At 28.6% G+C, this 26,128-nt stretch overlaps 3 protein-coding genes across 3 annotated transcripts; all 3 read left to right on the top strand.

Moving 5' to 3' along the window:
• Positions 1–477: 477 nt before the first annotated feature.
• Positions 478–3,205, top strand: Phum_PHUM259880 (uncharacterized protein; the record flags this gene model as incomplete). The annotated part of the gene is made up of 7 exons (XM_002426524.1): positions 478–881; positions 969–1,130; positions 1,333–1,565; positions 1,895–2,023; positions 2,162–2,325; positions 2,418–2,654; positions 3,023–3,205. The coding sequence occupies 7 exons, from the start codon at positions 478–480 to the stop codon at positions 3,203–3,205; spliced, it is 1,512 nt and encodes a 503-aa protein (XP_002426569.1).
• A 1,238-nt stretch (positions 3,206–4,443) lies between these two features.
• On the top strand, positions 4,444–5,780 carry Phum_PHUM259870 (protein C20orf4, putative; the record flags this gene model as incomplete). The annotated part of the gene is made up of 4 exons (XM_002426523.1): positions 4,444–4,616; positions 4,687–4,982; positions 5,062–5,241; positions 5,446–5,780. 4 exons carry the CDS (start codon positions 4,444–4,446, stop codon positions 5,778–5,780), a joined length of 984 nt encoding a protein of 327 aa, XP_002426568.1.
• Positions 5,781–18,381: 12,601 nt separating this feature from the next.
• On the top strand, positions 18,382–25,554 carry Phum_PHUM259860 (adam, putative; the record flags this gene model as incomplete). The annotated part of the gene is made up of 12 exons (XM_002426522.1): positions 18,382–18,397; positions 18,430–18,577; positions 20,546–20,664; positions 20,747–21,745; positions 21,854–22,119; positions 22,211–22,339; positions 22,424–22,592; positions 22,689–22,858; positions 22,937–23,104; positions 23,190–23,317; positions 23,404–23,653; positions 23,737–25,554. 12 exons carry the CDS (start codon positions 18,382–18,384, stop codon positions 25,552–25,554), a joined length of 4,380 nt encoding a protein of 1,459 aa, XP_002426567.1.
• Between the last annotated feature and the right edge of the window lie 574 nt (positions 25,555–26,128).

Raw genomic sequence — 26,128 nt, 5'->3', positions numbered from 1 at the left:
ATGATTAGAAATCATAATAAATGGTTTTAATAATAATAATAATAATAAAACCTTAATGAAATATTAAAGCTTGAAAGCTTAATTTAAAGAGCTTTTTTTTTTGGTATAAAAGCAGCTGGATTGCAAAGAAATAATAATATTTAGAAAAAGGTTTGAGCTTTGAAAGATTTTTTTTTATAGTTGAGATCATAATTTAAAACCATATTACTTTTAAAGCTTAGTAATTTTTTTACGGTTGAAAAATAATGTTGGCAGCATTGAATTACTCTTTTTAAATTTCATCAACAAGTGGGATTAACTAAGAACTCTTATCGTATAATTATTCAAAAATATATTATTAAATTTTGTGGCAAGTGGATCGTTTAAAATAAATCTTAATTGTTTCTAGAGAAAAATTTATTTAAAATTAAAAGTATCTTTACAAAAACAATCACCAATTATTAAATAAATAAATTTAAAAAAAAAAAAAAAAAAAAAATGAATTTAAATAATTATTTTGTCGAGGGTAAACAATATAAATATTTTAATGAGGAAAAAGAAAAACAATGGAAAGAACCCTTTTATTTTATACAAGGAGCAGATACTCAATTTGGTTTTATCGCAAGAGAATTAGATAATAATAAAATTGTGACGTGGGAAAAAGAAATTGAATTAACTGAAAATGTTATAAAAAGAGTTAATAAAATGAGGCCCAAACCAAAATTTTTTGTTATGTGTGGGGATTTGTGTGACGAGATGCCAAATAATGATTTTTTACTTAGGAAAAAACAGGAAAGTGATTTTAAAAAAGTTTTTCAAAAGTTAGATAAAGATATACCGTTAGTTTGCGTTTGTGGTAATCATGATGTTGGGAATTCTCCAACTAGAGAAACAATGAAATTGTAAGTTTTTCAAACATGTCACAATAATTGTCATGTTAAAATATTGACACTAAATGGTCCCCCATTTAAATGCATAGAATTTTACAGGTATAATAGTTCTTTCGGTGATGATTACTATTATTTTTGGTGTGGAGGTATATTATTTCTTGTAATTAACAGTCAATACTTTGTCGATTCAGCACATGTGCCAGATTTGGCTGAAAAACAAGAAAAATGGATTGAGGAAAAATTAAAAGAAGCTAATAAGAAGTATGTTAATAATTTTTGTTTAGTTAAATTGATAAACAGACAACAACAAAAATTGATTTTTTAAATTATTTATTTTTAAAATTAGAGAGGGTTAGAATTGTAAAAATCAATTAATTATGAATATCAAATTATTAACCATGGCCTTTTATGTTTCCCTTTTATGAATTTTTATTAAAAAATAAATGAAATATGTATTTTATAGAAGGATTATAGTGTTTCAACATGTGCCATGGTTTTTAAAAAAATTTGACGAAGAAGATCAATATTTTAATATAAATTCATCAGTTAGAAGAAAATGGTTAAAGAAATTTAAAAAAGCAGGTGTAAAAGCTATTTTCTGTGGACATTATCATAGAAATGGTGGAGGAATTTATGATAATATTGATGTAGCTGTTACCTCTGCTGTAGGAGGACAGCTTGGGAATGATAAATCTGGTGTTAGAGTTGTTAACGTTTTTGAGGACACAATTAATCATACATATTATGACATCTATCATATACCGGAAATAAATAATTTATGCTGAAAATTTGTATGTTTAAACATTGAATGAAATATATATATCTATAGTATCAACTTTTTATTTTTAAATTGAAAAATAATTTTTTTTTATAAAATTTCAAAATATTCTTCCTCGTATTGAATCCTTATTAAAATTTTTTTTTTTTCTACAATTAATTTAAAAGTCATATATTATCTAATAATAATAGTAATAAACCATTAAAATTATCTGTTAATTTATTTATTATTATAATTTCAGAAAAAGAAAAGACTGGTGATGACATAGTAACAGAATTAGAAAATTTAAAAGGTTTTCTCGATAAAACATCTAAAACGAATAATGATGACATATCCGTTAGCAAGAGTTTAACTTCATTTTTTGTTAATAAAAATGGTCAAAAATCAAGTTATAAAAATTATAAAAATAAAGGTAAATAAATATTTATATATTTTTTTAAAATAATAGTTTTCAAGGCCGAACCAATTTAAAATTTAAAAATGTTTTTTTTTTATTTAGTTGAAAAAAATGGAGAAGTTGTGGCTAAAATTCAACAAAAAGTTAATACGATTAGTGACGTTAACGGAAAGCCAAAATCCGTTAGTAAAACCGAATTGGAAATACCATCAAAGGGAATTCATAATGTGATAATTAAAGATGATGAAAATGAAAATGGAATGGATGGAAAAGAAAAAATTGTATACGTTTTTTTTTAATTACAGTAAATTAAATTGGCGGTTAATAAAAATGCTAAAAGGAAATAACGACTTGAGTTTTTTTTTTTTTTAAGGTTGGTAAGACGGAGGGAAAAAGTGGATTGGAATACAGTCCGTTAGATATGGCTGAATATATATATTGGACGGGAGATGAAAAAAATGTTGCTTTAATGATTGAAGAATTATTGGAAGAAGGTTTAATGTCGAGGCAAGAAGCCATTAATTTCCTTCAATCAATTAAATTCAATTTGGATTTCATGCAAGCTCGAGATAAAAATTTACAAAAATTGAAAAAGAAAATATCATACGTGGTGAGTAAATACTACCAACCCAAAACTTTATTTTATTTTAAACGTTATTTTTGTTTTTTTATTTTTTTAAAATAAAATTAAAATTTGTAAGATAAAAGAGAAAGAAATTGCTCATGTTTAATTTTAAGGTAAAAAAAAATTCTTACGAATCTCTCGCTCAACCTACGACTACCTTTGACAAAAATAATGAACAAGAAAAAAAAAACAATGATAATAATAATAATAATAATGATAATAAAATAAAAAATTTTTATTCCGTTAATTCGAAATCATCAATCGAAAATATTGGATTTAATACCGTGGATGAAAACGATGAAAATTACGATGAAAAATCGGGAAAAATAAAAATGACCGACTTCTTGTACAAGGAATATCTATTAGAAGAAATAATTTATAAATTAGCAAAAATAATGTTTTCACAAAGTATAACTGTGAAAAATACAGATGCCCAAAAATCGTTGCATAAATTAGTTAATTTTCTGGAAAAAGAAGTTAAAAAAGGGGAAATATCAAGAAATTTAGAAAGAAAATTATTGGGTAATCAAAAATAAATTAATTTTGTATTATCCCATCACAATTGTTTATTTAAAAAAAAAAAAAAAACATTTTTCGGCATAGAATTTAATTTTGTAAAATTTAGTATTATTATTATTATTATTATTATTTTATTTTGATATTTAATTATAATTTTTTTTTCCAGATGTTTTAATAGCAGCCATGACGGACACTTTCTTAAAACAACCCGAATCTGTTGATAGTAAAAATAATTTATTAAATGATGATGTTAATCCAGAAACTCCTACATCAAAAAGCATAGCCCGATTATCTTCTTTGGGTGAGTTAAAAATTAAAAATAATGTTTAAAAAAATTTTTTAATTAATTAATAATTTTTTAAACATTTTCAGGTAATTTAAGAATGAGAGAAGAAGGATTTGAAAAAAATTCCAAAAAAGAAAAAGGATCTCCTAATTATTTGAAAAAATTTAATTAAATTTCTTTGTCATTAACCTTTGTATATTTTTTTTTTTTTTTTCTAATTTTGCTTACTCTTTATGCAATAATGTTACTTTTGTTTTGTTAAAAAAAAAAGGAAAAACATTTAAAAAAAATTATATAAAGACAAATAGTTACCAAATTGACAAAAATGTTTTTTTTTTTTTTTTCCCTATACTTAAGTTAAATTTTTAAATATTTTATTAAATTGTTATTAATAAAATTTTCTTATGGTTATTATTATTCTTTATTTAATTAATAAAACTAAATGTCAATTGTTAATATTAATAAAATAATGATGGTAATTTAGTTATTGAGATATTTAGGTGTAAAAAAAACATTTCTAGCAATTTAGTTGTTTTTTTTTTTTGTTAGTTGCTGAAATTTGATATTATTAATAGTAACGCTTAGTAAATTTATTATTTATTTAGATTTGTAAAAAATAATGAAATGAGGTTTCTGAAAAATAATAAGATTACTTCTATTTTTTTTTTTTTTATCAATCCCAACATTCCAATAGATGCTAGAGATTTTCGAATTTTTTTATAAAAATAAATTTTAATCCAATGATAATTTAAATCATAATAAATTTTTTAATCATAAAAGTTTATTTCATTTAGATAATTTTATTTTTATATTTGATTTATTAAAGTTTTAAAGGAAAAAAAATAAAATGCTTGTAATTTTTTAAAACATTTTGTTTGTTAAATTGAATTTGAAATTTAGTTCCAAAAATTTCCACCAGGTTCAGTAAAATCGTTTTCTTCTGCTTACAGGCCGTGACGGTAAATAAAAATGGATGTTTGTCAAGAAGTTGCAAAGGCATTATTTTTCGAAGGAGCCACTTGCTTTTGCTTAAATTTACCGCATGGATCAGAATTTGGAATCGACAACAAATCATTTACGACAGCAGAAAAATTTTGCGGTATGAAAATGATACCGCCCGGTATACATTTTATACACTACAGGTAAAATTTTTTCAAGGTATTCAAATCGTAAGCGGTAAAATTTGAAATTACAAAAACAAATTACTTTTAGTATTGAAAATTCATACGGTGATCAATCGCCGAAAATAGGATTTTTTCACAATTTTAAAAAGAAAGAAGTAATTGTGAAAAAATACGATAAAGAAAAGGAAATTTTAATTGATGAAGAAGATGAAGAAAAAATCGAAAGGCTTAAAGATAATTTAAAATCTATGGACAGACATTTAGGGCCTTATCCATATGAAATTTTAAACAGATGGAAAAATTTATCAAATTACATTACAGATGATATACTTAATAAAATGATTCCATTAAATGGAAGAATTCATTCAGCATTAGAACTCAAAGGTAAAAGAAAATTTTCTAATATTCTAAAAGCCTAATAAATTAAAGGATTTATTATTATTATTATTTTTTAATCAAAAAGCTGCAACTGATTCCAATTCAAAACCTCAATCGTTAGAAACTTATAAAAGAAATAGAACAAAACTTTTTGTATGCGATGAAAAAAGTGATGATTTTCTACCAAAGCTTGAACCTGCCGAAGGTACAGAAATAAGATTTTCGAAAATTCCTGAAAAGTGTTATCCGGATAATTCAACTCCCAGTGAAATAACTAAACACAGCCTTGATTCCAGTTACTTGTTAAAACAATTATTATTACAACATGACAAGTATGTATAAATTTTATTTAATTAACATTTTATTATTTTTTTAGTTTAAATTTATTTAAAAATTTTTAGTTGTAATGACATATTAGGAGAAATACAATTAGCTTATGTATGTTTTTTATTGGGATGCAATTTTGAAGCATTCGAACATTGGAAAAAATTAATAGGAATAATGTGTTCATGCGATAATGCCATATCGGAAAATTCAGATGTATTTACAAAATTTATTACAGTATTAACATATCAACTTCAAGAAATTCAAGAAGATTTTTTAGTCGATATTGTCGAAGGTAATAATTTTGTTTATAGAAACTTGAGGATATTTTTTAGAAATTTACACTCTAGTGATGCAAATGGTAGATTAAAAGCTAAAGGTGAAAGATTTCAAGAATTTTTGACAAAAAAGTGGCTTTGGGATTTCAGCGATATTCTCAAAGACGAGGAAGAAGATTTACCCGTTGTTGTCAACTTGTAAATATGTTATAATTAACTCATTTACAGAATATATTTTTTACATAATTAGCCATCATCAAATATCACTTTAAATAATGCCTTTTGTTTTTTAATCATTCAGTAGTACACCTTTGAATAAAATTTTTTTTATTTGGGTTTTAAATTTACATTCGTATTACAAAGCAATAAATGATTTTTTATTGGAAAAAAAAAAAAAAAAAGGAATTGTAACCTGAATTACATTTTGCTATCTAAAAGAATTTTAAATGAATCATTAAATAAAATTAACTCGAATTTGTAATAAAATATTTGAGAGAGAGTTTATTCGACAATAAAATGAATCAATAACTATTATTATTATTATTATTATATTTATTAGGTGAAATTAAAATTTCAATTTTATTAAAAATATTATATAACTATTAATTAAAAAAGAAAAAAAAAAAACAGAAGAAAATTCGGAAATATTTTTAATATAAATTTTTTTATTTATGTAAATATACCTTTTGACATTTTAACATTAAACGTAACGAAAAATTTCGACAATGCAGTCATTCTTACATAATTTGACCCGGGAAGTTTTTTTAATTTTTAAAAAAGATTTCGACTTAAAAAAAAAGTGTAGTGAAATAAAATCTGTGATAAATAATCAGTTAAATATATTTTTATTCGATTTAATAATATAATTTTGTTAATTTTTATAGTAAAATATAAAATAAATATTTAATAATAATAATAATAATATTAATGTTGCATGATATTTAATTAGGAAAGTTGAAGGTAGGTGTCTCTCGTGCGGACCGTCGAATAAGAACACAATCATGGACTCCAGTTTTCCAGGTTTTACTTCTTCACCATAAGCTAAAGATAATTAAATATAAAGAGGCGGTTGAGGAATCATTGAAAGGTGAACAAGTTTTGGTAAGTTTTTGCGCAAGTAATTTTTTACGTAAGATAAACATAAAAAAAAAATATTTTTTAAAAACTCGATTGTTTGAACTTAAAAAAAAAAAAAAGAGAATAGAATTCAGTACCCGAGAATATCGTCTGCATTCGAGAACGCAAACCGTTAGAATTTTTTCAAATCCGAATTACATCCCTCCTAGTTTTTCATAATTATCTCATTTTTTTTTTTGCGAGTTTAAATATTCTATATCGAATTCGCGTTTTTAATAATAATAAATAATTATTAATAAATAAATAAGTTATTATTATTAATAATAATTAATTTTCTTTTGTTCGGTTCAAATGTTTTAAATATTATTCCGCGTCTCTTATATATTAAAAGTGTTGTAGTGTTTTTTTAATGTCATATAAATGTGTGTCAATAATCTTAAAGTGCAATAATATAAAATCTCTAATGTCTAAAGTTGAATTGATTGTTTTTTTACAAAAAATAATTTTGATTTAAAGTAAAATATATTTAATTTAAAAAAAAAAAAAATTGATATGTATGACATTCAGACGTGGTTAGTCACAAGGTTTTTCCTAGTCAAAGGTGCAAAACGTCTTTTTTCAAACATTTGTGAAAGGGAAATCATCAGCTGACTAACACCTTATAAATATTTCATTTGTAAGTTATGTCTATTTTTTTTTACTATTTAATTACACTTTATTATTATATCTTCTGCTACGTTTATTTACACGCACACACGCACACGCACTTAACCTCGGTAAATCTTTAAAAAAAAAAAAAAAACCTTTAAGTTGGCAATTTGTTATAACGTATATATATATATTGAATGTCTCTCATGCCTAAAAGAAATGTATATATTACTTAACAGTTACAAAATTTATTACAGTTATTATCATCATTATTATTATTATTATTTTATTTATTTATTTATTTATTTATTCATGTAAAAAAGTAATAATCGTGTCAAGTTTAAAAAACATTTAAACATTTCTTAATGTTTAAATAAAAATGGAAGGAAAGGAAAGACAAATGAATGAAATAAAAAAAAATTTATTTTTTATAATTTTTTAAATATAAAATACTCGTTTTTTTTTTGGATTGTAATAATAATAATGATAATGATGATGATGATAATTTTACTTTTTTGGTTTGTAGCTCGCAATAAAAAAAAAATAAAAAAAAAAAAAATTTAAAAAAACCTACGTAATGTCTACATTTGAAAAGGTGATTCATATAATTGAATGTCTTTTATACATATACACACACAAGTCGTTAAATAAGTTTTTTTCCGTTGAACTTACATGAAAATTAATTACAACTACCTTGAAAAGGTACACCGTATGTACCTTATAAACCGATTAGAATGTAAAAAAAAAAAAAAATTTTTTTTTTTGTAAATTATTAATTAAAAAGAGTTATAAAGATGTGTTAATTACTCGTCAACTCGAAGAAGGTGTGCAGTTATATAAAACTGTATTAGGAATAAAATTTAACCGTTAAAAGAAAGAGAAAAGTGTAAAATAAAAACTTTAATTTTAACTTTAACTTTAAAGTTTTATAACTAATTTTTTTTTTTTTTTTGTCATTAACGAGAAAGTCAAAAACAAACAAACAAACAAACAAACAAACGAATTGGAGAAATAGAGAACGAGAATACAATTTTCGTAGTAAGTACTCCTGTTTGGCCAATTCAAAAAAAAAAAAAAAACGTCGATACGATCGACAAATAATACATTTACTCTTATCACATAACACCTATTCATACACTACATCGTGCACGTAGTAATAATAATAATAATAATAATAATAATAATAATAGTAATAATAAATTAAAAACTGGATCATTGGTTTAATTAATAACCTCGAATAGGTGGTAAATCGTACTGGTGTGTGTATATGTATCATATCGACATTACGTGTGTGTGTGTGTGTTTCAATAATAAACGCATATTTTTGGACAAGGTCGCCCCCCCGTTGGGACCACCATAACGTGGGGTAAACATTTTATGTTTATGTTTACAAAATGTAGGACACATTACTAACTCATTCACAAAACGTAAAAATAATAATAATAATGTTTTACCTCTAATTTTTTAAAAAAATTTTTGAGTCGTACGTGTGTGTGTTAAATACTCCTCCTCTCTTACGTTAATAATTTTTTTATTCCTCCCCTCCCCCCCCCGCAAAAATTATGTCAGGGACCTTGAAAATAAGTTAACTTATATTAGGTACTTGAGGTCAATCGAATTTTAAGCAAAAAATAATAATAATAATAATAATAATAACCCCTTTGTTCTTTAAATGTAAATTGTTGTTGTTGTTGTTAAATGCATTGTAAAGTTTCTTAACAACACGACTAAATATTTTTTTAATATATTTTACATTAATAATAATAATAATAATAATAATAATAATAATAATAATAATAATAATAATCGTTTTTTTTTTTTTTGGTATAAAATAAATCAAAAATTCGTCGTTAATAGTTTGGCGTTCGTAAAAAAAAAAAAAAAAAAAAAAAAAGAAAAGATTTAAATGTCGAAACGTCGTATGTAACGTATAAAGTATGTCAAGAATAAATTTTACATAATTAGAGTTTAATAATAAGAAAATAAATAAATAAGTAAAGTGAATAATTCCTTAAAATAATAATAATAATGGTAATTCGTTGAGAATTCATCACGATTTGTTATTATTAGCGAGCGCGATATGATTTAAAATCTAAATTTTTTACCTTTTTAAACAACAGTTAGTCTCGTCATGATGATGATGATGATGATGATGATGATGCCCATAGATTGTCCGTTAATTTAAAATTATAAAAAAAAAAGAAAAAGAAAGAAAGAAAAAGAAATGAGAAGAATTATTTTTGTATGTACTAGTTTTTTTTTTTTGTGAAAATACATCGGAATTTATTATGTATCAATAATTTTTTTATTAAATTATACAGGGAGTGGATAGAAAATTAAATTATTTATTTATGTATTTATTAAAAAAAAAAGGGGGGGGGGAAATTTGGCATAAATAAATAATTTGTTTTCGGTTTTTCGGGTTTTTTTTCGAATTGGGGAATTTTGCTTAAGGGTAAAATGAATAAATAAAATTGTTTTATTATTATTATTATTATTATTATTATTATTATTATTATTAGTTACTCAACGTTAATAAGTCGTCCTGGATTTAAACGTGTGAGAAAATATTAAAAAAATAAAAAGAGTAAATTTGCATAATGTTCAATTTTCCAGTTTGAATTTTTTGTGGTTTTTTTTAGTGTGCGTGTGTGTGTGTGGTAAGTGTGCGTGTGCGTAAGTGTGCGTGTGCGTAAGTGTGCGTGTGTACAGTACACACATTCTTTACATTCATTTTTTTTTCACCGAATTTCCGTCAATTTCATTTACATTTTTTTTCTTTTGCCAATTAACGTGTTGTAATTTTATTTGTATTTAATGATGGTGTGAATGATCCGAAAAAAGAAAAAAATTTATTAATTTTATTTAATTTAATTAATTATTATTATTATTATTATTATTATTATTATTATTATTATTATTATTATTATTATTATTAATATTATTGTTTTGTTTTTGTTTTCAGAGAAATATAAAATGAAAATAAAAAAGAATTGTAAGAAAAACAGGAAAGAATAAAGAGAATCGTAGATTCGCCGCGGCACTCATCAAGATTCTCATCTCTCGCAAACGCACACGGAAAAATAATAATAATAATAATAATAATAATAATAGAAACAGTACTCTATGTAACCAAGTACCATTGAACCCGGTACGGAGATAGAGGTACTCGAGAGTACCGCGAGCGGGAGTCGGCTTAGACAATGCAACTAAATGTTATAGTATTCGTTTTTCTACTTGAATTTTTTACATCTAAAAAAATTAATTCGGTTCCTCTTCAAATCACAAACAAAGGTAAGTTTTTTTTTTTTACTATTACCATTTTTTGTTCGTTTGTTTGTTGTGTGTGTGTGTGTGTGTGCGTGCTCGTCTTGGAGAATTCGAAACGCGTTGATTTGTCGAAAAAAAATTTTTTTTTTTTTTTTTGCTCTCTCCTAAAATCTTCATTAAATTGCTTTTCTACGATTGTGGTGTGGTGTTCCCTGTGTTCTGGTCCCACGTTAACCAGATTTAATGTCTTTTTTTTTCATCTCTCTCTCTCTCCCGTCTCCTATCTCCTCTTTCTCTCTTCCTCTTCATCTACACGTTCTACCATTTTCGATCATTTTACTAAATTTTTAAAAATTTTCGATTTTCTTAACGTCGTTCCATAACGCTTTGGTTTTTTTTTTTTTTTTTTTTTTTTTTTTTCGTTTCTGGTATAATCATCATTATCATTATCATTATCATTCACGGTTAGATAATGCGTGTGATTGTTATGGAGTAAAGAAATTTTTGATTACTTTGTTATTTTGATACATTAAAAATTAATTACAAATAGAAATCGTACGAACAAAAAAAAAAAAAATTTAAATTTAATTATGACGTCATGAGAATTTATTTATTTATTTTCGAGGAAGAAATTTTTATTTCCCCCCCCCTTTTCCCTCTCGGTTTCGTACCTACTTTTCAGTCTTTCTCCCTCGCACTCATTTATAATGTTTTTTCCTTTTCACAGTCATTATCTTGTTTTTTTTCCCCCTTTCTGGTCCAGCCAGCTTCTCTACGAAACAAAACAAAACAAAAGTTTGAATATTATTTTGTCAGGGGGAATCCCCCCCTCATTTATTATTTAATAATTTACGCGAGTGACAACATGATAATGTTTTGTATTTACGTCGTTTTTATTAAGTTTTTTAATCGTAATGATGATAATTATTATTATTATTATTATTTATTAATTAAAATTTTTTCGCCAAAAGAAATTGTTAACAACAAGAAAAAGAGAGGGGGGAGAGGGAGAGGGAGGGAAAAGAAAATTTATTAATTCGAATGTTTTAATGTTTTACAACACAATTTTATGTGAACGAGACGTGAAACAAAAAAGTGGTGGAGAAGAAAAAAATAAAAAAATTTGGGGGGAGGGGATCGAAAGAAATTGAGGAGGTACGAAACGAATTTTATTTTAAATTATTTAAAATATACATAATAGAAAGTTTATTAAAAAATACTTAAATTTACGTCAGATTTCAATTTATTTATTTTGTTTGCGTGGGTGTAATAATCGAATTAAGACAACAATCGACGACTAAATTCGGACTAAAATGTTTTTCTTTTTCTAAATTTTTATGATCGGTCGTTAAAATGATGATAGAAAAAAAAATTAGGTTGAAATGTGCGCGCACAATAGAAAATAAAAAAAAAAAATTTTTTTTATTTATTTTATGTTTCGAAATATTTAAAAGCTTTCTCTCTCTCTCTCTTTCTCTCTCTCTCTTTTTCTCTCTCTTTTTCTCTCTCTCTTTCTCTCTCTCTTTTTCCCTCTCTCTCTCTTTTTCCCTCTCTCTCTCTTTTTCCCTCTCTCTCTCTCTCTCTCTTTAAAAGAAAATTCGTTCGTTTTCCTACTCAATCCAGATTTTAAATTCATTATTTTATTATTATTATTATTATTCATTTTGTTTTTATTTTTTACTTTTCGTACGTAAACATTTAAAAACACGAATAAATTTTGGGGGATTTGGGAGGGGAAGAGAGGAGGTAGGTGTAGGGAAAGGGGCGTTAAATTCGATCGATTTCATTTTCACGGTTAAAAAAAAAAGGGGGGGCAAGCGGGATGCGGGGGAAAGAAAAATGAAAATTAAATTAACTTTATAGACTCGTTACAAAATTAACTCAACAAAACTTTTCACGACGATGATGATGATGATGATGATGATAAAGGTAAAAATGGTCGTTTTTGGGGGGCCGAATCGTGGCAAATGAAAATTTAAAAAAATTTAATGGATTTAATAAAATAAATTGTATTAATTAATTAATTAATTATTGAAAAATTGATTTCGTTTCGATGAAACTTAATTGAAAATGGACATTGGATGAATATTATTACTTAATTAAGTATCTGGAAAATTTAATTTAATGGGATCCCCGAATGTTATCGACCCCCACGTGTTTTTTCGTGTGCCCTCTCTCTCTCTCTCTTTTCTCACCTGCTCTTTCATCCCGTTAGCGATAAGCACTCCCCCAATCCCTCCCTCTATCCCTCCCTTTTCCTTTCCTCTCTTTTATTACTATTCGAAAAATTAAATTTTTGTTTTTTGTTTTTGTTTTTGTTTGTTTTTTTTATTCATTTATGGAAATTGATTTGGATAAATTTAAAAAAAAAAAAAATTTTATTTAAATTTTATTTTCCTGACGCCATTTTTTTTTTTTCGGTTTTGCCGATTTAAATTTAAATGAAATTCGAGTTTTGTGGGAAAAAACGAAAGAACGAACGAATAGGAAAAATGGTTTCGAATTTTTAGGCATCTTTTAAAATTCGTGCGTGTATTTGCGTGAGTGCGTGCGTGTGCGTGTGCGTGTGTTTTACGTATTTAGTAGGAAAACAAGGAAAAAAGGGAGAAAAAAAAGTTTAAAATTTTTTTTATTTTGAAATGAGGTTAGTAACGTTGCACAGGCAAACATTTCCCCCCCCCACCGTAAAAATTGATTTAAGATGATGATGATGATGATGATGATGATGATATGAAGACAGAAAAGGTTGTTTGTTTCCGCTTCCGGTTTTTTTTTTTTTTTTTTGTTAAATATTATAAAGGACGTAATCGTTTTTTTTAAAAATAATTTCAACTCGGTTCGAAAACCGTTAGAAAAAAAATAAAATAATAATAATAATAATAATTTTTAAACGCTTATAATGTTGATGATGGTGATGATGATGATGATGATGATGAAAAGTTTGCCGGAAAAAAATCAAGAAAATATTTTTTATTTATTATTATTTGATTTTCGTTTTAAACTGAGTTTTTAAAAAAAATTTTCAATCATTGTTAATTACATATAAAAACAAAACAAAAACAAAACGCTATTATTATTATTATTATTATTATTATTATTATTATTATTATTATTATCGCTTTTAATTTTTTTTTTTTTACGACTGAAATTTTTCCATAATATGTGTAAATAAATAAAAATGTATATATAAATAGAAAATTTAAAAAATTAAGTACAATTTAAGTTTTGTAATTTATATTGCGTAAGTCATTTAGTTTTTTTACTTTATTTTGAGAGAGAGAGAGAGGGGGGGAGAGTGTGTTTATGGAATTTTATTCTTTTCGTGATGAGAAGGGGGAACGGGGCGAGGTGAGGTGGGGCGGGGAGCAGTAGTAAATGTTTTGCTTTTTTTTTTTTTTTTTTAAAATATTTATATGTTATAAGTTTGTGGAAAGGAAAGCAAAGGAAAAGGCTAAAAGTAATTAAAATTTTAAAGAATTTTAATTAATAAAATTAATTTGTAAAAATGCGTGCAAATGACATCTGACATAAGGAACTACTAATGTGTGCTGCTTGCTTGCTTGCTTGCTTGCCTTTTCGTAGTAGTTAATTAAATTTTTTTTTTTTTTATTAATAATAATTTCTTTCTCCGTTTCTTTCTGTATTCCCCCCCCCCCAAAAAAAAAAATAGAGAGAGAGGGGAGGAAAAAACGAAAATAAAATTGAATATAATAAGAATAAAATAATAAAATAACTAAATGAATAAACGGTTGGGGGAAAAAATGAGAGAGAGAGAGAGAGAGAGAGAGAGAGAGAGAGAGAGAGAGAGAGAGAGAAATAGAGGAAATATTTAAGCCCGTTCAGGAACTAGCACGGCCAATCAATATCGTTTCATTTTGTGTGAGGGTCTCTCGCAATTTTTCTTTCTTCTGCTTTTCTTCCACGATTTTCTCTCAATGAGCTTTTTTTCGTTTTTTTTTTTTTTTGGTTTCCCCTTTCTCTCTCTCTCTCTCTCTCTCTCTCTCTCTTTTCTCGCGATTTTCCTTCTCGTAACAGCTTTTGCAACGATGATATATTCTTTCAGCCAAATGATTTTCATTTCGAAAAAAAAAGAAGCAAATGAAAAACGGAAACTTTCACTCGTAATGTCATCATTTTTCTTTTAATTTTTTTTTTTTTTTTTTATTTCTATTTGTTTGTTCTTTCTTTCGTTTGTTTGTTTGTTTGCGTGTGCGTGCGTGAGTGCGTGTTTGTTTGTTTGTTTCGGCGTAAAACGTTCGTTTGTAAGTTAGAAAATTCAATCGATGACGTTTTTGTGTGGGTTACAAACGTATATTATTCATCATCATCATCATCATCATCATCATTATTTTAATGAGAAAAGAAAAGAAGAAAAAAAAATGTCTAATTTATATAATTGACGGATTTTCGATTTAGAAATTGAGTCGAATTTCACCTTCGAAAATTTCTAATTTAATTAGAATAGAAAATGAAAAAGATGAAAAACGCGATGAAATCGATAGGAAATGCGAAACTTTTACGTCGTTTGACAAACAAATCCATTCCGATCCTGAATTATTAAGGTTCTAAAAAAAAAAAGGGAAAAAGGAGACCAGAAACGGGATCAATGAGAAATCATTTTAAAAATGGGGGAGAATTTCGAATGGTGAAAAATTTATTTTATTCTTAAACATTTTCCCGAATTCGTAACAGGCGCAGTAAAATTTCTTTTAAACAACTTCTAAGCCATCCATTTTGATTCTTAAAACGTTTGGTTGGTTGACTTATCATCATCATCATCATCATCGTTACTTTTCTTTCTTTATTTAGTCAAAAAAAAAAAAAAAAAAAAGTTCGGACTGCTACGAGCAGATACGAAATTAAGAATTATCATACTCATCATCATTATTTTTTTACCTAATAAATATTTTATTATTATTATTATTATTATTTGAAAGTCCGAGATTATTTGAAAACGGTAAAGTATTTAATAATGTTGAATTTTGCCCACTAACAAACCGCCATAATTGGTAAAGAAAAACTTTTTAAAAAAATGTCTTCCGAGATGTATATTTGCTAAAAAAACCGTTAATTTCGACTCGTTTTTCTTTTTATTAAAAAAATTTATTAGTATGTATAATTTCGCGTGTTTTCCCATCCTTTTTCCCTCTCTCTCTCTCTCTCTCTTTCTCTCTTTTCCCCTTTTCCATGTTTTCCGTTTTGAAATCGGGAACGAATTTTTTAAAAAAAAAAATAAAATAAAATAAAAATTTATTTCATCACGGGGATATCATTTGTTAATTTGTTAAAACGTGACAGTGCGTGTGTGTGCGTGTGCGTGTGCGTGTGCGTTCATTTCCATGTATTAAACATAAACGATGATGAATCCGTTCGCGAAAAAAAAAAAAAAAAATCCACGTCAGGATTTAAAACTGGAAAATTTATATATAAATTTTCCTTTTTGGAAAAAGTTTTTTTTTTCTATTTCAACACTCCGTGACAAAGAAAGAAAGAAAGGAACGGAAAAGGAAAAAGAGAAAAGAAAAAAAATTAAAAAGTTAAAAGTTTCGTTTTGAATAAGCTGAGAAGGGGAAAAAAAAAAAAAGGAAAAAAGGAAAGGAAAAAAAGGTTTTATGAATGTGCACATTATGTTTGACTTGTGTCTCTACCATTTAAATTTTCACCTTTTCTTCTTTTTTCTTTTTTTTTTTTTTTTTAAAGAGGACCGCGGCGTTGCCATGGTTTTCGTGAAAATGGGGAAAATTCTAAAATCTTATTCGGTTCGTTTCGAACGAGTGTATATATATGTATATAAAGAGCGAACGCGTGCACGCATTTAAATATACGTTCGCGCGTGTATATACGAACGATGCGTACGCTAACAAAAATTTTCCCTTTTAATGATGAGTTTTCTTTTCTTTTTTTTTTATCATTTGATAAATAACGAATTTGCGAAGGGTTTTCCTCCCTCCCTCCCTCCCCCTTTCCCTTTCCTCCCCGCGTTTTTCCCTTCCCTCGATTTTCTATGAATTTCGCAAAAGGTTTTTTCCAAGAGGTTTTTCTTTTCGATTTTCATAAAATCTTTTAGTCGAGTGTGCGAGTGTGATTTTACCGCAGCAAAAAAGAAAAAATAATAATAATAATCCTTTCGCACGATGAAATTTTCTTTTGTTGCTTCGAAGCCTTATTATTATTATTATTCTCTGGGTTATTATACAACAGTTAAATTGACTTCAATATATATATATACAAATCCCGATTTCCCAAAGGGGATTAAATTTCTCCTTAACTCGGGGTTTATTAGTTTGAAAATTTTTAATAGGGGATCTCACATTTTTAAAATGTGAGATTTTCCGAACAAAAGCTCACGGGAACCGAGATCACAAAAAAATTGCGGGTGTCGGTTGTTGTTTGTTTTTTGTTATACCTAAGATTCCGAGAATTCATTTCCTATTCTTTTTTCTATCCCACTCACACGCGCACACTCACCATCCGTATTATTATTATTATTATTATTTGGCATACATTTAAAGTCGAGAGGGAGGGGGGGTGGGAAAAAAACAAACTCAAAAGCAATTTAATATTTTAAAAAGTTGTTGTTGTTGTTGTTTGCCGTTTGTTTGTTTGTTTTTTAATAAAAAAAAATTAAATTTAAAATAAAGTTTTTTTTTTTTTTTGAGGGAGAAGGGTTTTTCTTTTTTATATCTTATTTTATATAGGGGGGGGCGTATTTTCAATTTTCGGGGGGGGGGTTGGGAAGGAGAAGGAAAACATATCGTGAATGTGAATTTTTTTTCTTTCTTTTCTTTTCTTTTTATTTTTCGTTCGGTCAAATTGTGTTCAATGACCGTAACTGGACTAATTATGGTAAAACAAGTCGTAATATTTTATATATATACCACATGTATACGCACGATAAATATCATTATTATCATTATCATTATTATTATTATTATTATTATTATTATTATTATTATTATTGTTAAAAAAAAGAAAAGAAAACGTCGTAACGTTCGCGGGTGCGTATCGTAAATAAATAAATAAATAAATAAAAAACAAAGTAAATGTAAACTGTCATCAATCCGGTCAAAATGATTGTTTGTTGTTGTTGTTGTTGTTGATTCTTCGATGTTTGTTTGTTGTTTGTTGTTGGTTTGTATCGATTGCGGTTATGTTTCCATAAAAAGAAAAGGTGAGCGTCCTGATTATAAAAAAAAAAAAAAAAAAAAAATTTACCGTGTAAATGTTTTAAAGGAGGCGGTCAAAAAAAATATACGGAGGTGGTTAAAAAAAAAAAAAAGCTTACTTAGCTTATGTAAAAAAAAAAAAAAAATTTTTTTTTTTTTATTCTTCCAGGTTGTCTTTTTTTTTTTTTTTTGATGTTAAAAAAACGACGACAAAGGTTATTATTATTAATACAGGTTTCGAACATGGATAAACAGGAAAAAATATTTCCATACCTATTTAAATAATAATAATAATAATAAAAAGAGGAAGGTTTTTGTTTTTTTGTTTTTGTTTTTTTCACGGTTTTTATCAATTTTCTCGCGACGTTTCGTCGTTTTGTCGTTTATTAAAAGGTATTTACGGTATTGTATTTATTGTATTTAAGGTATTTTTTTAAGGTACGATTAAACAATTACGACGCGGTCAAATGTAATAATCAAAAAAAATTTACGGAAAAGAAAGAAATTCTATTGTGTTGAGAAAATTATCACGTATAATGAAAATTTATTTTTTACGATTTTTTGTTGTACGTATGTGACAAACGACAAACGATCAAACGATCAAACGAACAAACGATTGATTGTTTTTGTTATTTAATTGAAATGAAAATTCAGGATCGTTTTGTCTCATTTTTTTTTTTTTCATTTCAGGTGTGATACTTAATGATTTAATTAAATATTACGAACCTGCCATGTATGTTCCGGAGGACATAAGAAATTTTCACAGGCGTCGAAGAAGAGGAATCGATGGTGTCCCCTTTAACAAACCCTTGAGAATCAGTTTTAAAGCTCACGACAGGTAAGCCTGTGATTAAGTTTATAAAAATAATAATAATAACGACGACGATGACGGTGACGGTGACGATGACGATGACGATGACGATGACGATGACGACGATGATGACGTCAAAAACATTTTTTATTAATTTAAATGGCGTGAAAATTGAAAAAATATTCCGCGCTGTTTTTTTTTTTCGGGGGGGGGGGTGAGGGGAGGGTGGTTTTTGTTTACGTACGTTTCTTTTTAATTTAATTATAAAAAAAAAAAAAAATGACATTTGATGACGTCAAAAGTGATGATGACACGTAAAACCTCTTTTCCTTTTTCGTGTTTTTTTTTGCCCCTTCGCCCACAAATTTTTTTAATTATTCAACTTTTAATTACAACGTTTCGGTTTTTTTTTTTTTTGGGGGGGGAATGAAAAGGTACAGGTACGCGCACACGTATGTGGGAAAAAAAACGATGGATTTTATTTCGCATTACGATTAATGAATAAATAAACGAACGGGGATTAAATTGTAAAAAAAAAAAAAACAATTAGCAATTAATTTCGTTTACGATGGAACAAAAAAGTAAAAGTTAAATAATTATTATTATTATTATTATTTGAAAAAAGGAAAAAAAAGTCGTCAATAGAACTCTCATTCTCTCTCTTTCTCTCTCTCTCTTTATTAACGCGCATAATTTTACCTTTTTTTTTTTTTTTCCATGACGATCATTATTCGTCGTAACGAGGTGAAAGAAAAATGTCTGACAATTTGTTTAACTACAAAAAAAAAAATTTTTTTTTTTTTTTTCATTACGATAGGTAAAAGTAAAAATGAATTATATCAATTTTGACTTTTGCTATTATTATTATTATTATCATTATTATTAGTACTATTATTATTATTTTTAATTTTCAAAGCGTAAAAAAAAAAAAAAAAAAATTAATTACACACTCTCGTCTCGAGCAAGGGTTATTAAAATAAAATCATTCATTAATTTCGTTTTCGTTTGTTTTTGTCTCACGTCACGTGATTTTAAAAAAAATGATAATGATAACACGGTTTAAAAAAATAATAATAATAATAATAATAATAATTCATCATTTATGTACGGTTTTTCGATTTATTATAAGGAAATGCTAGTAATGATAATAATAATTATTATTATTTGAAGTTATCATCATCATTTTCCTCTCTCTCTCTCTCTCTCTCTCTCCCCTCCCCTCCCCCTCTCCTCTCCTCTCCTCGCTCGAATAAATCGCGAACGAAGTATAATTTAATGTTAATGATAATTAAAGTAACAAAATTATTAAATGGGTTGTTGAGAAAGTTTTTCATTTTTTTTTTTTTTTGCTGAATCGTCATATGATGGATTTCGATGAGAATAATTTTTTTTTTTCCTCCTCCTCCTTCTTCTTCTTTTCTTTTTCTACTTCCTCTCTTTCTCATTATACCTAAATTCTATCGTTGGAAGGAAGAAAAGAAAAAGACTAATTTTTTTTTTTCTCGCCATAATAATTGATGCGATTTTGGGGGGATGTGTTATTAAAAGTTTAAAAAAAAAAAAAGCAAATAATTAAACAAAAATGGCAACGTCGCAAAGTGTTTGAGAGAAAACGGAAAATGGCCGCGAGAGTTGTAATGGAAAATAATTTTTTTTTTTTTTTTTTTTACTTATAAGGACGCGGCCTCCAAGATATAAATAAAAGAAAAAAAAAATTTAATATAAGATTAAATCAGGATTTAGGTTCGTATATTAAACGTTATTGAAATCAGGTACGGAATAAAGTGTTTGCGTACTTCTTGCGAAGGTAATTAAATCAAGGAAATGAAAAAAACCTAGAATATAAATAGAGAGAGAGAGAGGGGGGGCGAGAGAGAGAGAGAGAGGGACGAAAATCGTAGGATGTTTATTTAAAGAGAAAAACACGTTAAATTTCGGCACAAAAAAAAGAAAATGGCCGACGTAATTAAATGAGATTTACTTTTTTCGTTTCAGAGAATTTAATTTAATTTTAAGAACAGACGACAGAATATTTGCCGATGATGTCGTTTTCGATGCGACGTCACGTTCGGTCATGTACGACACTCAAAGGGTATACACTGGAGTGCTGGAAGGTAAAAAAAGAAGTCACAAACGCAAAAAATGATTCTCTTCCAAAACCTGAGTTTTCACGTATTTTTTTTTCTTTGGTCGCAGGTGAAGAAGGTTCTTTGGTTCAGGGTATAGTGACCAAAGATGGACTTTTCGACGGAACTATATTTTCAAAAAATGAAATTTTTTACATAGAACCCGTTTCGAGGTATACGCCGTCCAATAACGAACAACACCAAAATTTCACGTCTTTGCCCCATCAAATCCACACGATCATTTACAAGACGACCGATGTGAAAATCCCTCCATCTTTAAACAAAACATGTGCCTCACAAAATTTATACTTATCTAGAATAAAGCAAAATACTAACGACGAATCCATTGGTTATTCTGGAAAGGGGAAAAGGTTTCTCAGGCACGAAAAAAATGGTGGTGATCGTTACCGTAGTAGTAATGTTAATAATAATGATTATTACGAATACGATAACGATGGTGATGACGATGACGACGATTATAATATTAGTAATAATTATAATAATAATAATAATAATAATAAAAAACGTTTTTTAGAAAAAATTTTAGATAGAAGTGAAAATAATAAAAATTCTACCGTTACGCGTCATAAAGAAAAAAAAAAAAGTACAAAAAAAAATGGCGTTTCTTCTAGTCTTCCCGTTGTTGTTAGTAGTCACGATGGTTTAAGCAAATCAAATATATTAAAAACTTATTTTAATTCGGACGAATACGATCGGACTCGTAGGAAAAAAAAAGTGAACGATAACGGTTTCGTCGATGTTTTTAAATACCGACCGAAAGTTCAGTTAAACGATTTTAAAATAATTACAAATAATAATAATAATAATAACAACAATATGGTGAACCGGCCTAAAATAATAACGAAATCCCAAGGGAAGAATAATGAGTCAGAAAACGAATCGTTGAAACACGTGATTAAAAGAGCAACGATTGATCCGAAGAAAACTACCTGCATGCTGTACCTGCAAGCTGATCATTTATTCTATCAAAAATACGGTACGGAAGAAGCTTGCATAGAAGTCATGACGAGACACGTTCAAAGAGTCAATTCGATATATAAAACGACGGGTGATTATTTTTTTTCGTTCTGCACTCTTATTGGTCCTTCCTGGAGAAGGAAAGTAATGATAATAATAATAAAGGCAATGGTTGGATTTGATTTTTTTTTTTTTCCAGATTTTAATCAGGATGGTAAAAGCGACAACATAAGTTTCATGATAAAAAGGATTAAGGTTCACACCGTCGAATCGAGTAAAGATCCGAGTTATCGTTTTCCCGGAAATTACGGAGTGGAAAAATTTCTCGAATTGTTTTCCGAAGAAGATTACGATGCTTTTTGTCTCGCTTACATGTTTACGTATCGAGATTTCGAAATGGGTACTTTGGGTTTGGCTTGGACGGGTGATTTGAAAAATGCCGGAGGAGTCTGTGAAAAAAATGGAGTAAGTCTTCATATTATTATTATTATTATTATTATTATTATTTGAAAATCGAAGTGATTGTAACAATTAATTGATTCTTATTTAATTTTAGCATTATCGTGGAAGTTTGAAAAGTCTCAACACGGGTATCGTCACGTTATTAAATTATGGAAAACACGTACCTCCAGCAGTGAGTCACGTGACTTTGGCCCACGAAATCGGTCATAATTTTGGTTCTCCGGTGAGAATATTTATTTTTTATTAAAAAAAATTAATTTTTTTTTCATCACTCATAATAATAAAATTTAATTTTAATTTATTACAGCACGATCCGGAATCTTGCACTCCTGGAGGAGAGGATGGAAATTACATAATGTTTGCAAGAGCAACTTCCGGAGACAAGAAAAATAATAATAAATTTTCGCCTTGCAGTTTGAACAGCATCAATCCTGTACTTAATACCAAAGCCAGAAGTCAAATGGGATGTTTCACGGGTAAGTCGTTTTTTTTTTTTTTTTTTTGAAAATTTTCCTTAAAACCTTTTTTATTTTTCGATTGCGTGCATAAAAAAAAAAAAAAAAAAATTACAGAGCCGCAAGTTGCCATTTGTGGAAATGGCGTCGTGGAAGCTGGAGAAGATTGCGATTGCGGGTGGGAAGAAGATTGTAGAGATTCTTGCTGTTATCCCCAACGACGATATCCACCTCCGGGAGAGCCTCCCTGCAAGCTCACTCCCAACAGTATATGCAGTCCCTCGCAGGTTTGTTACGCACCTGCGATTACTTACCTTTTTTACAAGTTTTTATTCTCACGTAAACCTTTCTTTTTTATAATAAAGGGACCCTGTTGCACTTCCGAATGTCAACTTAAATTCGGAGATAAATGCAGAGACGACAACGGATGTCGTGATTCGAGTTATTGCGATGGTCGATCCGCGTCTTGTCCTCCATCAGTCAATAAACCCAACAAAACGATTTGCAACGACGAATTCGTTTGTTTCATGGGAGTGAGTAATAAATGCAATGATTTGTCGTATTGTCCGACATTCTCCATGACGAATTTAATATTTTCCCCTTGAAATTTTTTTTCAGGAATGTACCGGATCCATATGTCTTGCCTACGGTTTGGAATCGTGTCAGTGCATGCCAGGGCCTAAAGATTCGTCGACGAAGGCTTGCGAATTATGTTGTAAAAAACCTGGAGATGATCAGCCTTGCATGTATGTTGAATTAAAAAAATGGCGACTCGCTCGTTAAAAAATTTCATTTTTTTTTTTTATTAATTTTTAAACGAAATTATTTTCAGTTCTTCGTTCGATTGGAACGATGCGCCCTACGACGTACCCGATATGTTTTCCAAACCCGGTACACCGTGCAACGATTACAATGGTTATTGTGATGTCTTCCAAAAATGTCGCGAAGTCGATCCGAGCGGTCCACTCGCGACTCTAAGAAAATTATTATTATCAGAAGAAAGTTTAGCGATATTTAAAAGATGGGTAACCGAACACTGGTACACGGTTTTGGCAATCGTCGTGTCGATACCATTTTTATTGGTGAGTTTGATTGATTGATTGATTGATTGATGAAAATGTGACAATCAAGCACAAATTTTAATTAATAAAAAAATTTTTTGTAGGCCCTGAGCACAAAACTCTTGGGAAAACATCAAGACGTCAAATTAAAATCCGTTACCATAATTCATAGTGCGACAACCGAAACCGTTAGACTTCCACCGGAAGGAGATGCCGGCCTCACGGTTCATCCACAGGCTGTGAGAACTAAATTACCTCTTCATCGCAAAGTGCGAGAGAAAAAATTACATACCAAAGTAGTGTCGAAAAGAAAGAGTAAGAAAACCGAACCGGAAGAAGACAATAAGAAAACGGATTTATTAAGTAAAAATATTAGAGAATCTCAAGAGGGTAAAAAATTGGAACTCTTAAATAAAAGTATTAAAGAATTGGAAAAGAGTGTGAGTAAGAAACCTTCCAGCAATGTTAAAAAGTTGGAACAACAAAAAAGAATAGAAGTGCAAAAAACTAGTCATGCACTCATCGCGTCGTCGAAGGCTGTTTCAAAATCAAGAGAGCAAAAGGGGGGGGGGAAATCACCGGAAGACACCGGACGACATCACAAAACCTCGAGAGATAAACATCACATTGCAGATCGTCAAAAGGTCAGTAAAAAGCATCAAAAACCGGTCGTAGAAGAAACTTGCAAGGAAGTAGTAGTAAAAACAGATGGAAATTCAAAATTGTTGCAATCCGTCCCGGAACAGAATAAAAAGGACGCGGATTTAAAAACTAGTTCCGGTAACAACAATTCCTCGTCGCACCCGGTTACACCCGAAGAGGAAGAAGAACCGATTTACGAAAACATTGACGGAGTGAGTGCGAAGGATGTTTGCATCGTTAACGAAGAGGTCGAACAAAAAACGAAGGGCAGTCGAAATAAACGGTCCAGCAGAATCCTAACGGAAATTAATGAACCGAAATCAAAGGACGATTCAGATGAGAAAAAGAAAAAAAGTCCAACGAAAGTTGTGACGAAGAAAAGTTCACCTTCGAAAACGTCACCGAAAAAGAAAAAGATGAAAACGGAAATAATTGAGTATAATAACGACGAGAGTCGGATAAACGCCTCGACGAAAACCTCAGGGATCCCCGCGGAAGATCCTCTGGGAAAAGTACAAAACTGGTTACTTCATTCTATTTCGACGGGGAAAACGAGTGAAAATTTCGGTATAATGACTTTGACTCTTCCGAAATCGAAATCGAGTCCTGTGGGATTGTCGAACAAGTCAAAAACGGCGGATCATCATTTGAAAATAATAAATCATCCGAAAATAGTGCATAAAAACGACAAAGTCGTACAGATACCAAAACTAACGCAAAAAAGATCGCGGAGCACGGGAAATTTAAGAAAACCGGATAAGAAAGATGAGAAAATAAAATTGCAAGTGGTTTATAAGCCTCCGTTTAAGTTTAGCGTGAAACTACGTAAGAACAGAGTTTTAAGCGCGATCGGAACGAAAATCCTCGATGAAAAAACGACGAATCAAACGACGACGACGATGACGAGAAAACAATCGAACAACAACAACAACAACAATCACGTCGGAAACGGAAATGAAAAAATTCAAAGAGCGGCCGTTCTCGTGAGAACATCCAGAAGACATTCGAAACAAAAATCGGAAAATAAAAAAGGAAAACATTCGTCGCCTCAAACGACGACGTCGTCATCCTCTTCGCCGAACAAGGACAACAACAACGCGACGGAAAATCCGTTCACTTTTCCATCTGGTGTCGCACCCATGACCGCACCCTCCATAAATTCTAAACAGCTTCCCATTTATCTGACAGATCAAGCCGACATTGATTCGAACATGCACACGGTTCCCTCGGATTTGGACGTTTTGCTTTCCGAAAGTAAATTTTTATTTTCCGACCAGTAAGGAAAAACTCGACGTTTCCTCGCGACGTTCTTCAAATCCATTATTATTATTATCATTATTCAATGGGAATTTTTTTAAATTTTCGACTTTAAATCACGTGACGTGCCAAAAAATAAAAAAAATGTTTTAAATCCAACCAGTCAAAGTTTATACGACAAACGATGAACAAACGAGGATGCAAACGTATTCGTTCGACTCCTCCTTTCCCCTCCCTCCTCTCTTTTTTTCCTCCCACCTCTCTTCCCCTACCTCCTCCCCTCCCCTTCTCCCGTACCTTCCCCTCCCCGACCGTTAAAAATTTATTTTTTTACTTAAAAAAAAAAAAAAAAACCGTTACGAATGAGAGTAAACGTTACGTATGACGTAATAATAACACGTGATAACCGTTATCACGATAACGCGTGCATTGCACGTATATATATATATTTATATTAATTAAAAGAGTAATTAAATAATAATTTTTTTTTTTTATTAAAAGAAATTAGTGCCACACGAACATGTTATAAATAAAAAAAAAATAATTAATGATAATAATAATAATAATGTAAATTATCATCATCAATATTATTATTAT

The sequence above is a fragment of the Pediculus humanus genome, genomic scaffold (assembly GCF_000006295.1).
Source record: "Pediculus humanus corporis 1103172107633 genomic scaffold, whole genome shotgun sequence".
In the NCBI taxonomy this organism is placed as follows: Eukaryota; Metazoa; Arthropoda; class Insecta; order Psocodea; family Pediculidae; genus Pediculus; species Pediculus humanus.
The sequence above is the reverse complement of the archived record's forward strand: the minus strand, read 5'-3'. Positions and strand labels throughout refer to the sequence as shown.